General features: G+C 47.1%; 2 protein-coding genes across 6 annotated transcripts in view; both read right to left on the reverse strand.

Annotated features, from left to right (window-relative positions):
- Window positions 1–1,293: 1,293 nt before the first annotated feature.
- ADIG (adipogenin) lies at window positions 1,294–6,286 on the reverse strand. The gene is made up of 2 exons (XM_004430408.3): window positions 5,196–6,286; window positions 1,294–1,412 (listed from the first exon to the last, which is right to left on the reverse strand). Exons 1-2 carry the CDS (start codon window positions 5,320–5,322, stop codon window positions 1,294–1,296), a joined length of 246 nt encoding a protein of 81 aa, XP_004430465.1. The 5' UTR covers window positions 5,323–6,286.
- Window positions 6,287–7,718: 1,432 nt separating this feature from the next.
- The window catches only part of RALGAPB (Ral GTPase activating protein non-catalytic subunit beta), a 90,478-nt gene continuing 86,166 nt past the window's right edge, over window positions 7,719–12,030 (reverse strand). For all 5 annotated transcript variants that reach the window (XM_087445283.1, XM_014787453.2, XM_004430409.3 and 2 more), the window contains one exon: window positions 7,719–11,836. In XM_087445283.1, the coding sequence (XP_087301409.1) occupies window positions 11,643–11,836 (194 nt within the window). In that variant the 3' untranslated portion in view covers window positions 7,719–11,642. The remainder of the gene's footprint in view (window positions 11,837–12,030) is intronic.

Consider the following 12,030-nt stretch of genomic DNA (forward strand, 5'->3'; position numbering starts at 1 on the left):
TCCCTGCTTCTTACACCCACCTCCTTTCTCCACTCGGAAAGGCAGGGGCTCCAAGTGGTGACCGACAAGGGCACGGAGTGGGGGATTAGTGACATGTTGCATGAGCAGACTTCGGAGTAGGGCAGGCCATAGTGACTGTGGGGACAGAGAGAAGTGGACGCATGAGAGATGGAGTCTAGGACTTGCTGATGGACTGGATGTGGAGCAGGAGGAAAAGAAAGGCATGAAGGCTGACTCCCAGGTTTGTGGCTGGAGCAACTAGACCAATGAATGGTAGTGCTGTTCACAGACGTGGAGAAAAGCTGGCAGAAGATCAGGTATTGTATTTTGCTTTGTTGGGTAGCAAAAGGAATCAAGAATCCCATTCTAGTCATAAAAAGGTGTCAAGCAAACAGATAGAGCTCAGAAGGAGGACTAGAGTGAGATACACATATTTTGGGGTCAACGGCATAGAAATGGCATTTAATTCCATTGGAATGGATGAGGTCTCCTAGCTTTTCAATGGACGCTAGAGCTCTGTTACTTTGGGCAAAGTATTTCTCTGCACTGCCACTCAGAATTCTCATTTGTAAAAAGGAGATAAGAATAATATCCTCTTTGTAGGATTTTATAAATTAGCTTGTGAAAGAGAAATGCTTAGCATAGGTCTTGGTATCTATTAAGCACCCAGTGAATATCAACCATTATTATTATTATTATTATTATTAATATTATCACGTCATTCCTTCTACAAATATCTGTTGAGCCCCCATTGTGAGTCAGGCACTGCTGTGGGTGCTTTGGATACACCAATTATCGAGTATGTCAGAAGGTGGTAAGTGTTATCTATAGCAAATGAAAATGTTGAGCAGGGTAAGGGGGTCAAGAAGTAGGGGAGAGGTTGCAATATTAAAGAGGATGGTCAGGGGGCCCTACTGAAAAAGTGACATCTGAGCAAAACCTCAGAGGTGAGGGAGTACGCCAAGTGATGTCTGGGGAAGAAGGGTTCCAGGCAGATGGAACAGCCAGTACAAAGACCTTAAGGAGTGTGGTAGAAGGTGAGGTCGTAGAGGTAAAGGGTAGGGGACCCTTGTAAAGAAATCCTTCGTGGCAGAGGTGGCTGGTCTTCCAATATGGCAAAAACAGGTCTCCAACACAATGAGACAGAAGGTTCTCCAACATGGTAGACACAGCCAGCTCTCCAACATGGTGGAGGGAGCCAGCTCTCCAGCATGGCTGAGGGAACAGACCTCCAGTATGGTGGAGGCAGCCAGCCCCCCACACCATAGAAGGGCCTCACCTGGCAGAACAGGCTCACCAGCAGGGCCTCTCCTCCTCTTGGCTATGGAGTGTCTCCTCCCAGCAAAACTTGGTTGGGGCTTTGCTCCAGGGCTCCCAATCAAAGCATAAATCTGAGTCATTTTCCTCTGAATCTGTGGAGGTATGAGAGGCTTCTTGGGTGGTCAGATCTTGTCTCCTCCCCATGACCCAAAAGGAGCCCCCTGCCAGGCCTGAGTATTCCTGCAGCCTTGTCTGCGGCCAGGGGGCCAAGGCAGAATCATGACACATGGGACAGCTCTGAGACCTCGGGAAGACTTCAGTTCCTTGAATAGTGACCAGCGATCAAGAAAAAAGGTTGTCCTGTGACTCAGAAAGTGGCCATATCCACCTACTAAACAGAGAAGGACCCTAGAGGTGAGCAAATGACCTACCTGCACTGGGTGTGGTCCAGAAGTGGGTACTAAGGAGATACAAACACAACCATCAATCCATCCATCCATTTGTCCACCAGTTCATGCATTAACAAATATCTGAGTATATAAGCACAATGCTTTCCATTGCAGCACTGTTCTGTGGTGAAACACACACAAACAATAAAACACCCTGGAAACCATGTGTGTGTCCATCACAAGAGAACACAGTCTGGTTCACTGAAGTGTGGCACACTCACACTGCATGGAGACCGGGCCCATTCATCCCATGGCATGTCACGAAGCTGTCAAAATGACTGTATTAAATCTGTATCTTTCAACTTGCAGGATGTCTATGATACATTACAAGCAAGTTGCAGAGAAATTTACATGGCAAGATCCCTTTTTTTGAAAACAAAGAACACCCCACCCCCTCATTTTTTTGGAAGCCTACATGTTATTAAATGTACATGAGCTTGCTAACACGGCTGATCCAGGGAAGGCAAAGTGAGAAAGGACGGGGGGCAGGGGTTATTATTTTCTTACTATATTCTTGTTCCAGTGGTTGCAGAGAAGTAAAGGAGGCTGCATAGGGCCCTCAGATTGCAGACCAAGAGCAGGAGATAGAAAAGGCTGAGCCTCAATTTCCTCATCTGTAAAAAGGGCATAACAGCCTCTTCTCTGATGAGGGCTAACTGAGGCAGGACATACAGAACAGGCGTTCCACAAAGTTGGCAGTTACTATGAGCTAAAAACCAGTGCAATGGCTTGAAGGGACTGTTCTTTACTAGAGGTAGAGATTGTTTTTTGAACATATACTATGCGCTAAGTGTTTTACAGGCATCTTCTCACTTAATCCTGTTAACAACTTCCTGAAGGCAATCGCTGGTATTATTCGTATTCTACAGATGCGGAAGGCTCAGCAAGGTGAAACGTCCAGGGTCACAGCCAGACAGGGGTACTGCTGGACCCCATCAGCCTCCCGGCTCCACAGTTCTGCGCAGTTCCCAATGGGTGCACTTGTTTGAAGACAGGGAATTCAAAGGGAGCTTCAAATTTAACATCTCGCTCCAGGGACCACCACAAGGGAGAGCAGGACCCTCAAGAGGCATGGCCTGCTGTGTCCCCTCCTCTGTTTCAGCCCTAAACCCATCTCTTCGGAGGTTTCCCTTCTTCCTTCTGCAAATTCCTTTCCAGTTGCAAAAGGAAAACATCCTTGGCAGACCATCTTCCCCTTGAAGGGCACAATGTGGCTCCATCCTCTCTCCCCGTGTCACAGCCGGGGATGAGCGTTGTCCGCACTGCCAGCTTCCCCAGAGCTCAGCTGCCCAGGATCTGTCTTTGCCTCAGTGCCAGCCTCACCAGGCAGCTCCCTTCTCCTCCCCATTTGCTCCCCCCTCGACTTAGGGAAGCGCGAACCCTTGGGCCACATGGCACTCGCCGCTCAACTCTCTGCCTTCTGGGGCTTAAAACTGACCTGCTGAGCCAGGCCAAGAGGTCCTGGGGCGGGGCTATCAGAGCTACTCTTGTCTGCTTTTTAGACGGGATTCCAGGCCAAACTGATTCCAATAAAGAGATCCACAGCAGAAGAGAAAACCACAGAACGGGGTGTCCTGAGCCCCAGCCCCCAAACCCTGGCAGGCCCAGACCCTGGGCGTGGGCCAACTCCCGGCACAGGGACAGAACAGACACGACGATACGGAGGGTTCCAAGAAGACAGGGAGCCTGAGGGAGGACCACTTGCCTCACTTTAAGGATGGTTTCTCTTCGTTGCAGAATTAGCAAAAGGACTTATTTCAAAGTGCCTTGTGAGATGTTAATGGGTAAACAGCCTCTCAGGACTAAGTCCGAGAAGGACTTGGGCAGAGCAGGTTGTGGATGGCTTTTGAGCAGCACTCCAAGAATGAATTGCTGGAGGAGATTAATGCCTTAGACCTGAGGGAAGGTGTCTACCCACTTCCGGAGAAGCCACCCAAAGCCACTCCTACACTTCCACCCACCTGGACGAAACCGACACTGACCGGGTTATTTCTCAGCCTACAAGCACCTGCTGTGAGTGTATGCATACTGTGTGCCCTGCCCTGACGTGCATCTCTCCACAGCCCCCAAGGGGTCAGCACCATCATTGTCTCCACTTTGTAGATGAGAAAACAAAGGCTCAGAGAGGACGCGCCCAAAGTCACACAGCTGGTAGGAGGCAGAAGCAGGACTGGACATCAGACGATCGGTACTTCACAGGTGTGTGACCTTGGGCGGGTTGCTTCTCCTCTCCAAACCTCAGTTTCCTCAATTGTACGATGAGGATTACTTCACAGGGTTATTCTGAGGACTAAATGAAATAATGCACCTCAAGAGTTTAACACAAGGCCTAGTACACAGTGTTCAAAAAGCTATTATTATGAACTATGAAGAGCAAGGCTGAAATCCGGGCCCACGTCTCCCAGACTCCAGAGACACGGCTTTTACAGCCACTGCACAGACACGTGCTCTGACTTCCACCAGCCACCGGCCCAATGCCCGAGTTGTGCCCCTCAGGAAAGGCTGTGGCCCACCCCGAGAATATGAGGAGAACATGCTCTAAACAAACGTTTTCTGGAAGCTCTAGCCAGGAACTCCCAGTAACTGCACAGCCACCAGCCCCCACATTTCAGATCATGGGGCAGATTAGGGGGTGAACTGCTCACCCTGTCTCAACGCCATCTGACCAGAGCTGGCAGCACACTCAGTGCCCTCCTTGCCCAGCTGGCCAAAGGTCATGGGGCTGAGGAGCAGGAGGTGGGAAGTCAAGCGATCCCCAGAAAGAGGCCCCTCAATGAAGAGAGGGACCAGGGAGGCAGGACACCTGAGGAGCAGAGTGTCATTCCTGCCACATGGCCAGGCTGCACTCAAGGCCCATTGACCCCCAGCGTCCCTCGCGGCCAGCTCTGCCCTGCCTCCTGCTCCTCTCAGTGGCATGCTGAGCTCAGGACAAATGTCAGTTGACTTCCGTGATCCTGTGTCCCAGAGAAACCCAGATCCTCCCTGATGTGTGGTCTGAGCAGAAAACAGTATGAGCGGTCCCTTGGCACCTGTGCCGTGCCCCATCGTGCAAGTTGTTTACTGCACAAAAGCACTGAGCTGAAGAGGTGAGAGGGACTGAAATCCAGCCCATGTTCTGCTCACCGAGCCTTGTGCCCTGGCTGCATTCACAGAAGGGGCACCTTTTACTAATTCATCTGCCCAGAGGGGCTACCTTTCTGATTTGTACCAAAGACCTTATGTACTAGCAGTGGCCCTCAGGGGACACAGATGTGCACACACACATATCGCTTCCCAGGCAAACTCAGGGATTCTCTTTTGGACTCTAGGTTAAGAAACTTTAAACTACCAAATCAATCCTGTTCTCTTACAGGTGGCCGCTTGTCAACTCTGAGCCAGCAGTTCAAATGCCTGAAGGAAACCCCTCTCTCTGCAGTCGTTCCAGGACCCCTGCCCTATCTGACCCCTGCCCAGCTCCAGGATTAGGGCTCAGCCAGGGCGGCTCACCTTGGCTAAGTAAGAAGCGTAGCCAAACGATCAACAAGAACAACAGCAAGGCCACAGGCAGGCAGAGCCAGAACACCAGGAAAGAAAACGTGAGGTCGTTCACCAGTGGCACCAGAGGGTACTTCATGGTGCATGTGTGGCTAAGCGGGCCAGCCTGGGCTGGGCTAGCAAGGCTGCCCTGGGACCTGGCAGGCCGGGCCACGCTCTGCTGTCAGCCCAATTGTGACTAAGCCTGTGACGTAACAAGGAAGTCACAGTTTTCTTCAGGCGAAAGGAGAGCTGTTTTAAACAAATAGGTGAGAGCCAGGGCAGTCTGGCTGAGAACAAAGCCCAGGCTTCCAGGCAGATAGGCAGGCCTGGGTTTGAATCCCTGCTAAGACATTACGGGTTCATGTGACACCTCCTTGATCCTCTTGTAGGATGGAAATGATTCTTACCTCACCAAGCTGCTCAAAGTAGGGAAAAAAAAATGATGGGATACAAATTTCCCCCAGGTGAGTGTTCGTATATTTGAGGTCACAGATTCCTCCAGGAGCCAGTCAGCTCCCAGGTCACATAATTCAGGCTACACGTGCTCACAATTACACTTTGTGGGAGTGGTGGGGGCTGAGCAAACTCGATGGAGCTTGGTGCATCTAAAGCAGGCAGGCTGTTGTAGCTCCAGCCAGTAACTGCTATGTGGGAAATGGTCCAGTATGGCCAGATCTCCTGACTTTTCCAAGAGAGCCAAAAAAATCTGGATTTTTATGTGAAATCTCCCAATTTAAAAATGTTGAATCAAACCTTGTTAAAACATTGTTGGCTAACCAAAACAAGTCGGCTAGGCCAAATTGGGTCACTTGGCTGCCATTTAAAAACCTTCTAGTCTAACACACAGTAGGTCCTCAATAAATGACTATTACTTAACCCAGAAGCTTCTGCACCTCTCCTTATTAGGGTTTTCAGTGAGGGGCTTCTAAAACTTTAACCTTGTTCCTTTATCACCCAAGTGGGCAGAACATCCCCAATTGCCAAACTTCTCTGCCCCTCTCACTTCTGTCATGCATTCATTCACGAAGTAGTTAGTAAACTTCCATGTGCCAGGCCCCATAGCAGGAAGGAGGCTCTGGACCTCTCAAAGCCTGACAGTCCCCGAACTCGTAGGAGACTCGGGCCAGACTGTGAGCCTGATGGGTGCAGGAAGTCCACATGAGGAGCAGCTGCTGCTTGTGGAGGGGAGTCAGACAGAAGCATGGTATTCTCTACGAGGGTACTTGGACCACCTGCCTCAGTCACTGGCCCACAGGTAGGTGGGGGCTGGAGGCTACTTATGAAACCTGCCCATTCCTAAGCTCACCCTGCTCTACTGAGTCAGAACCTCCAGGGGGTGAGGCTTGGGACTCAACACGTTAATGGGCAACCAGTCTGATGAGACTTGATTTCGAGACCAGAGAATCTCATGGAGGACAGGTTGGAAAGTCAGGCAGACCCAGTTCCAGGCTCGGGGAGCAGCTGCAGGAAGTGGGTGGCAGACTTAGAGTAAGATATGGAGTGGAAGGACCCCCTTATAGGCAGACACCAGCCCAGGTAGAAACGCAAGTGGGGCCAGCCCCAGAAAGGCAAGCTGAGGCTTGGAGGGCCAGTGTGTTTAGAGGGAGTCTGAGCCCAGCTGTGAGATGACCAGAAGACCCAGAAGAGGAGGTCTGGGTAGATGGTAGTAGAATGTACATCCAAGAAGCACAATGCCCTAGTGGCCCAGAGCCAAGGCCAGGAGCTGGGTGGTCTGGGTTGGGGTTAGGGGTGATTCTTGGCACTGGGTCCTGAAGGGTCAGAAAGAGCTGAGCAGCACAGGTGGGACAGGCTTGAACACATTTTCTTGCCAGACCCCAAAACAGGGCCACTGTGCAGTCAGCCCAGGGAGAAGCTTCCCTGGCCACTAGGGCCCAGCCGGAGGTCCTATGGTGAGCAGGCAGAGCAGACGTGGACACACAACTGCAGGAGAGGCAGCTCCCAGCCCTGGCTTCAGGGCCAGGCTGGAGGGGGTGGCTTTCAGCAGAGGCACCCACCTAACTGTTTCCTCAAGTGGTAAAACCACCCCACCATGTGTAATCTAGGCAGTAAGGTGCTAATCTGGCCCCATGGAACCCTCTGCAGCCAACCCTACTCAAAGGGGTGGTAGACAGATGACCTCCTCAGCATCTCTCCCCTTTCCTGACTGGCCAGTCCTGGCAGAGCTCAGATTTTCTGCAGGCAGAGAGCACAGCTCACGTTTGTGTATTCCCAAGACAGAGAGAGCCAGCCAGCCCGTCGGCAATTGCTAGCTTCTGTAGGGTGGGCCTCTGTTGGCAGTGCTTTAATTATACAAGCTCCTTCTAGCACAGAAGGCCAAATTACTTTTAAAACTCTACAAAACCAGGGTGAAAATTCACATATCTAAATTATGAAGGGCAGCCAAAGCAGAGCCGATACCCCCAGGGAAGGGTAAATTAGGAACACCCATGCAGGAGTCAATCCCCCGGCCTATAACCAAAAGCACACACGATGTTATTAGATAAGAATCTCCTTAAAATTTAATTGACTAAATGTATTACATTCAATATTCCATGGGTTTCTTCTGGACAAAGGATCGGCATAAATACAAACAAGCCTCTGGGCCTTCTTCCCTAACCAACAAAGAGAAAACACAGGAGGCAAGGGGACACAGGGACACCTTCATATTTACATTTCGCCTTTACTTTACAGTTCAGTGCCAGAAATATTTACAGAAAATACAATAAGAAAAAGATCATGTCTTGGCAACATACCGAAATTCATACAAATTGTGTATATGAATTCAAGCAAATAATGATACTGCTTATGTTTTAGCCACAACTGCCAAGCCCTTCAAGAAAGATGTTCTTGGTCACTGCAAGAGACAAGGGCTTGGGAAACTTGGTTTGCTTCAACAAATAGTTACTGGGCGCCTACTATTTGCAAGGCACTGTGGAATCCCAAATTATACCTTTTCCCTCACCATTAAAAAAAGAAAAGCATCTGAAGAATATGAGTTGATACTCTGAGAAAAACACTATACAGTACATGGCTTCTTTAGCTACCAAGAACCCACAGTTTGATTCCACATTGAGCGGGTAGATTACCTCCAGTCTCTCCATTTCAAGAAAAGAGGCTGTCATGGAAACCCTTAAAACAGACCATCGTTTCATGTAAACATATAAATCAATTCTCTTTAGGAAGATATAACCTGAATGGGTTTTTAAATGCTGAATGGAGAACTACAGCCAGGAGGAGTGTCAAATTACCTCCAGTAGATTTTTTACCATCTACCACGAGACACGTCTTTAAGCAAGGGTGATTCCCACTTTGAGTAAAGTTCCACCTTCCAATAGAAACCACTACTCTTGGAAGACTCTGCCTTTCTAAAAATCACTCTGCAGAGCCTGATAAACGCTTCCTCAGTGTATGTAGAAAGTAACCATTCATGAAGGCCTCACACACACAACCTATAGGCAAGTGACATTACTGGCCAAAGATGCAGGTATTTTATACTTATAAATGAGTCCAGAGGAGAATGGGCTGTCTTGAAATAGAGGACCTAGAAATGGAGGACAGCATGCACGCACGTGTGTGTATACATGGCCAAGGCAGGAGGGGGTCAACCTACCACCTAACTATTCTTGTCAAAGGGCCAACGGACAGGAGGGGGTCTTAGGAGGAAGCACTGGACAAAAGAGACAGCTCGCTGAACGAGAAAAGGCAAAAGCCCTCCTCACTGTCCTCAGTGCTCCCAACCAGAGAGGAGGAGGAAAGCCCCCGTTCCCCAAATGTGAGAAGGGACTATGAGAGGCTACCTGCCTCTGTCCCTTGGGTAATGCTTTCCTTGTCACCAAATGCCACACTCATACCCCTGGTTCATCTGTCACATGCAACAACTAAACTGTTTAAGCCACAGACCAAAGTGGTCCTGGCTTCCTCCCAAAGGTTATGAACATGTGCTAGCAAATTTATCAAGTGGACTATTACAGATTATTATTAAGGACTAAATATGCTCCTCCAGCATTATTCTACTCAAAGTGATTTTTAACAAAGGCAGTTGGGTGAACTTAGTGACTACGAACTCAAACCTACACTAGTGAAAGGGTCCTTACCACACTCCCCTTTTAGGCAGATGTTATTTTGAGCAGAAGGAACCAGCACCTGACAAGTATACGTACCCCATATTCTGTTTGTGCTGTACTACACACTGGGGTTTCATGCCTTCGGGAGCTGCACAGTCCTGAATCCATCCCTCCTTCCCTAGGAGACCACAAAGTCTTCCAGATCACAAACCGCATTCAACACAGTTGTTCACTTATCAAAGCCATTAGAATTAGAAAGAGTTGCCTGAAATTAGAGCAAACTGAAGGATCAGGAAGCCTATCTCCAACACATACACCACCATACATTCTGCTGACAGTAAAACCAGGCCAAAGGTAAAAATTTTATCTGAGGAATCACACTGAGGAAGTACACCTACATCAGTTATTTTTAACCTCTGGAATGTTATGAGTTGCACACCAATTTATAGCCTTCTTTCTTCACATTTACTAGAACAAGGACCCATTTTTCCCTTGAAATGTCAATCTAGAATTTTCATGCAAGTTGTTAAACCTCACCTTATACCTGCTGAGCTACTAAAACATTTTTAGGGTAGAACTTGCTAATCTTTATCATATATCCCCCTCCCTCCATGCTACCATCTGGAAACATCAGTTTATTGCCCAGATTAAACATAAAATCAATTACTGAATAATAATATACCCTGAATGGAAACTGGAGTCATAGAAGAAGTAAGTTACCTTTACCTGAGCTTAAAACAAACATGAAGAAGAGGGTATGGCAAACTGAAAACCAAAAGCTGCTATGCCCACATTTCCTGCTCATAGATGACAAAATACATACTTCTGGAACAGAAATATCTGCAAAGGGACTTAGGTCCTACACTATCCCTCACTCCCTAATTATACTACCAAAACATCAAACCAAACAGACCACTGTAGCCCTGACCTACGGAGTCTACTGACATCAGAATTCAAGTGGGAAATCACCCCTTATATAACTGTGATCACTCCACTTTGGACTTTAAATGTCACTTATTATCTTAACATAAAATAATGTGAATAAAGAAGAAAGCACATAAGAATAGGAGAAACGAGCAGTGTATACTCTAGCACTGTAACAGGAATTCTTGTAAGGATGTTCTGGGTCTGGCCACCTTAAAACATTTATCCCTAGCAGAAAAGGAGCAGCGAGGTAACAGAAGTATTTCCAAAACCCAGGCAGGGATTTGTTGTGCCTTCAGCTGGCAAAGTCCAGAAAATATGACAACAGCCATTTCTAACAGCAGCCACCCGAGGAGGTGGTCACTAATGTTTGTCAATTATGATGAAATCCAGTAGCTCTCCGGGAGAAATCTGAATTAGGAGCATTGAGAGGCTATTTCCTGAATCCCAAATTAGAATCCTTCATAAACTCCTGCAGTTTCCTGCTTGGTCCTGAAATAAGCGACAATGAATGAAACCAAATAATTTTCAACCCTCATTGTGAATTTACTTTTCTTAACCAAGAAAATTTCTTGGTAACCAAGAAATTACCAAGGAACTACAAATATTTAATCTGTTGTTATGTCATCAAGCTAGATAATATTGGAGAGAGTGGAGGCATCACTACTGTCTCATAACTTTTAACTCCACAGACTCTATTTGTATCCCCATGAAAGGACAGGGCCATGCCTCCACTTCAGATATGTTCCTGGGCTGCCCAGAAACTTAGGCCTTCAGACAGATCTATGCAGCGATGAGAATGAAAGCTTTCTGAAATGTGCAGAGAAAATACGAAATATTTTAATGTCAGACTTCTTATCTGAGCAGAAAACATTTATGTTCTTTTCTGTCAGTTTGACAGTTGGACGACAGTTGGATAACAAAATGGACCTACGAGTGAGCAGAAAGTTGAGATTTCTTTCCTTTTCCTCCATGCTATCAACATGAGTCTTTAAATGTGCTGGAAGATTCTGAGACAGGTTTTAATTTTGAACACAACCTCCTAAAAAGTGAGGTATAAAACTATCTTCAACTTCTAATCTGCAAATTTGATATTACCAATGCACGTGTTTAACTGAGATGCATAAAAGCCTTTCTCTTCAAAAGGCTGATATTTAACTAAAATTGTCCCTTTAAAAGAAAGTTTGTGGCTAAAATGTATATCACCATTACCAGCATGAATATGATTGTGTCTGGGAGCCCATTTCACTAGAAAGCCAAAAGTCTTCTATCAAATGGGTTTATAACGTGTTTCTTCTATTCTGGTGATTAAACAGTAAGCTCTTGGGAAGTGATTTGTTTTTATTTTTACAGTGATCACCTCTCAAATTGTTTTGCTTTGATATTATAGCCCCAAACTGTAGTTCAACAATCCTAGACAGACAGTGGTCTAAGAACCGCAGTTCTTGAGTCCAACCTCCTGGAAAAGTGAAGTATAAAACTCTGGCTCCAACTGCTTGTTCCGGTACTTGTTGACAATGTCGGTGATTTTCTGTTTCCGGCGGACATGTGGTGGACTGTAGGAGTCACTCTCCAGTCTCTTTCTTCTACAAATATTAATTACAGTCTGCCTCACCATAAAACCTTGAAAACAGAGGGTTTTAAAATCAATGTGAATAACCAGTCATCTAGGTGAACTATACAGTATTCAGGAGAACTATTCTCTGCAAACTCAAACTATTTCATTCCATTTGCAAAACTCCCCATAGCCGGAGAGACAGACAGGGATTTACTAAGATAAAGCTGTCAGACAAAACACATAATGAAAGGAAAAACAG

The sequence above is a fragment of the Ceratotherium simum genome, chromosome 21 (genome assembly GCF_057802395.1).
Source record: "Ceratotherium simum simum isolate JZ-2026a chromosome 21, ASM5780239v1, whole genome shotgun sequence".
In the NCBI taxonomy this organism is placed as follows: domain Eukaryota; kingdom Metazoa; phylum Chordata; class Mammalia; order Perissodactyla; family Rhinocerotidae; genus Ceratotherium; species Ceratotherium simum.

Excerpts from the sequence above, each read along its gene's own strand:
- ADIG (XM_004430408.3), bottom strand. The coding sequence starts at position 5,322 with ATGAAGTACCCTCTGGTGCCACTGGTGAACGACCTCACGTTTTCTTTC. Across the intron at positions 1,413-5,195 it reads ACGCTTCTTACTTAGCCAAG|ATTCAGAGGAAAATGACTCA; the intron begins GTGAGCCGCCCT and ends ATACCTCCACAG.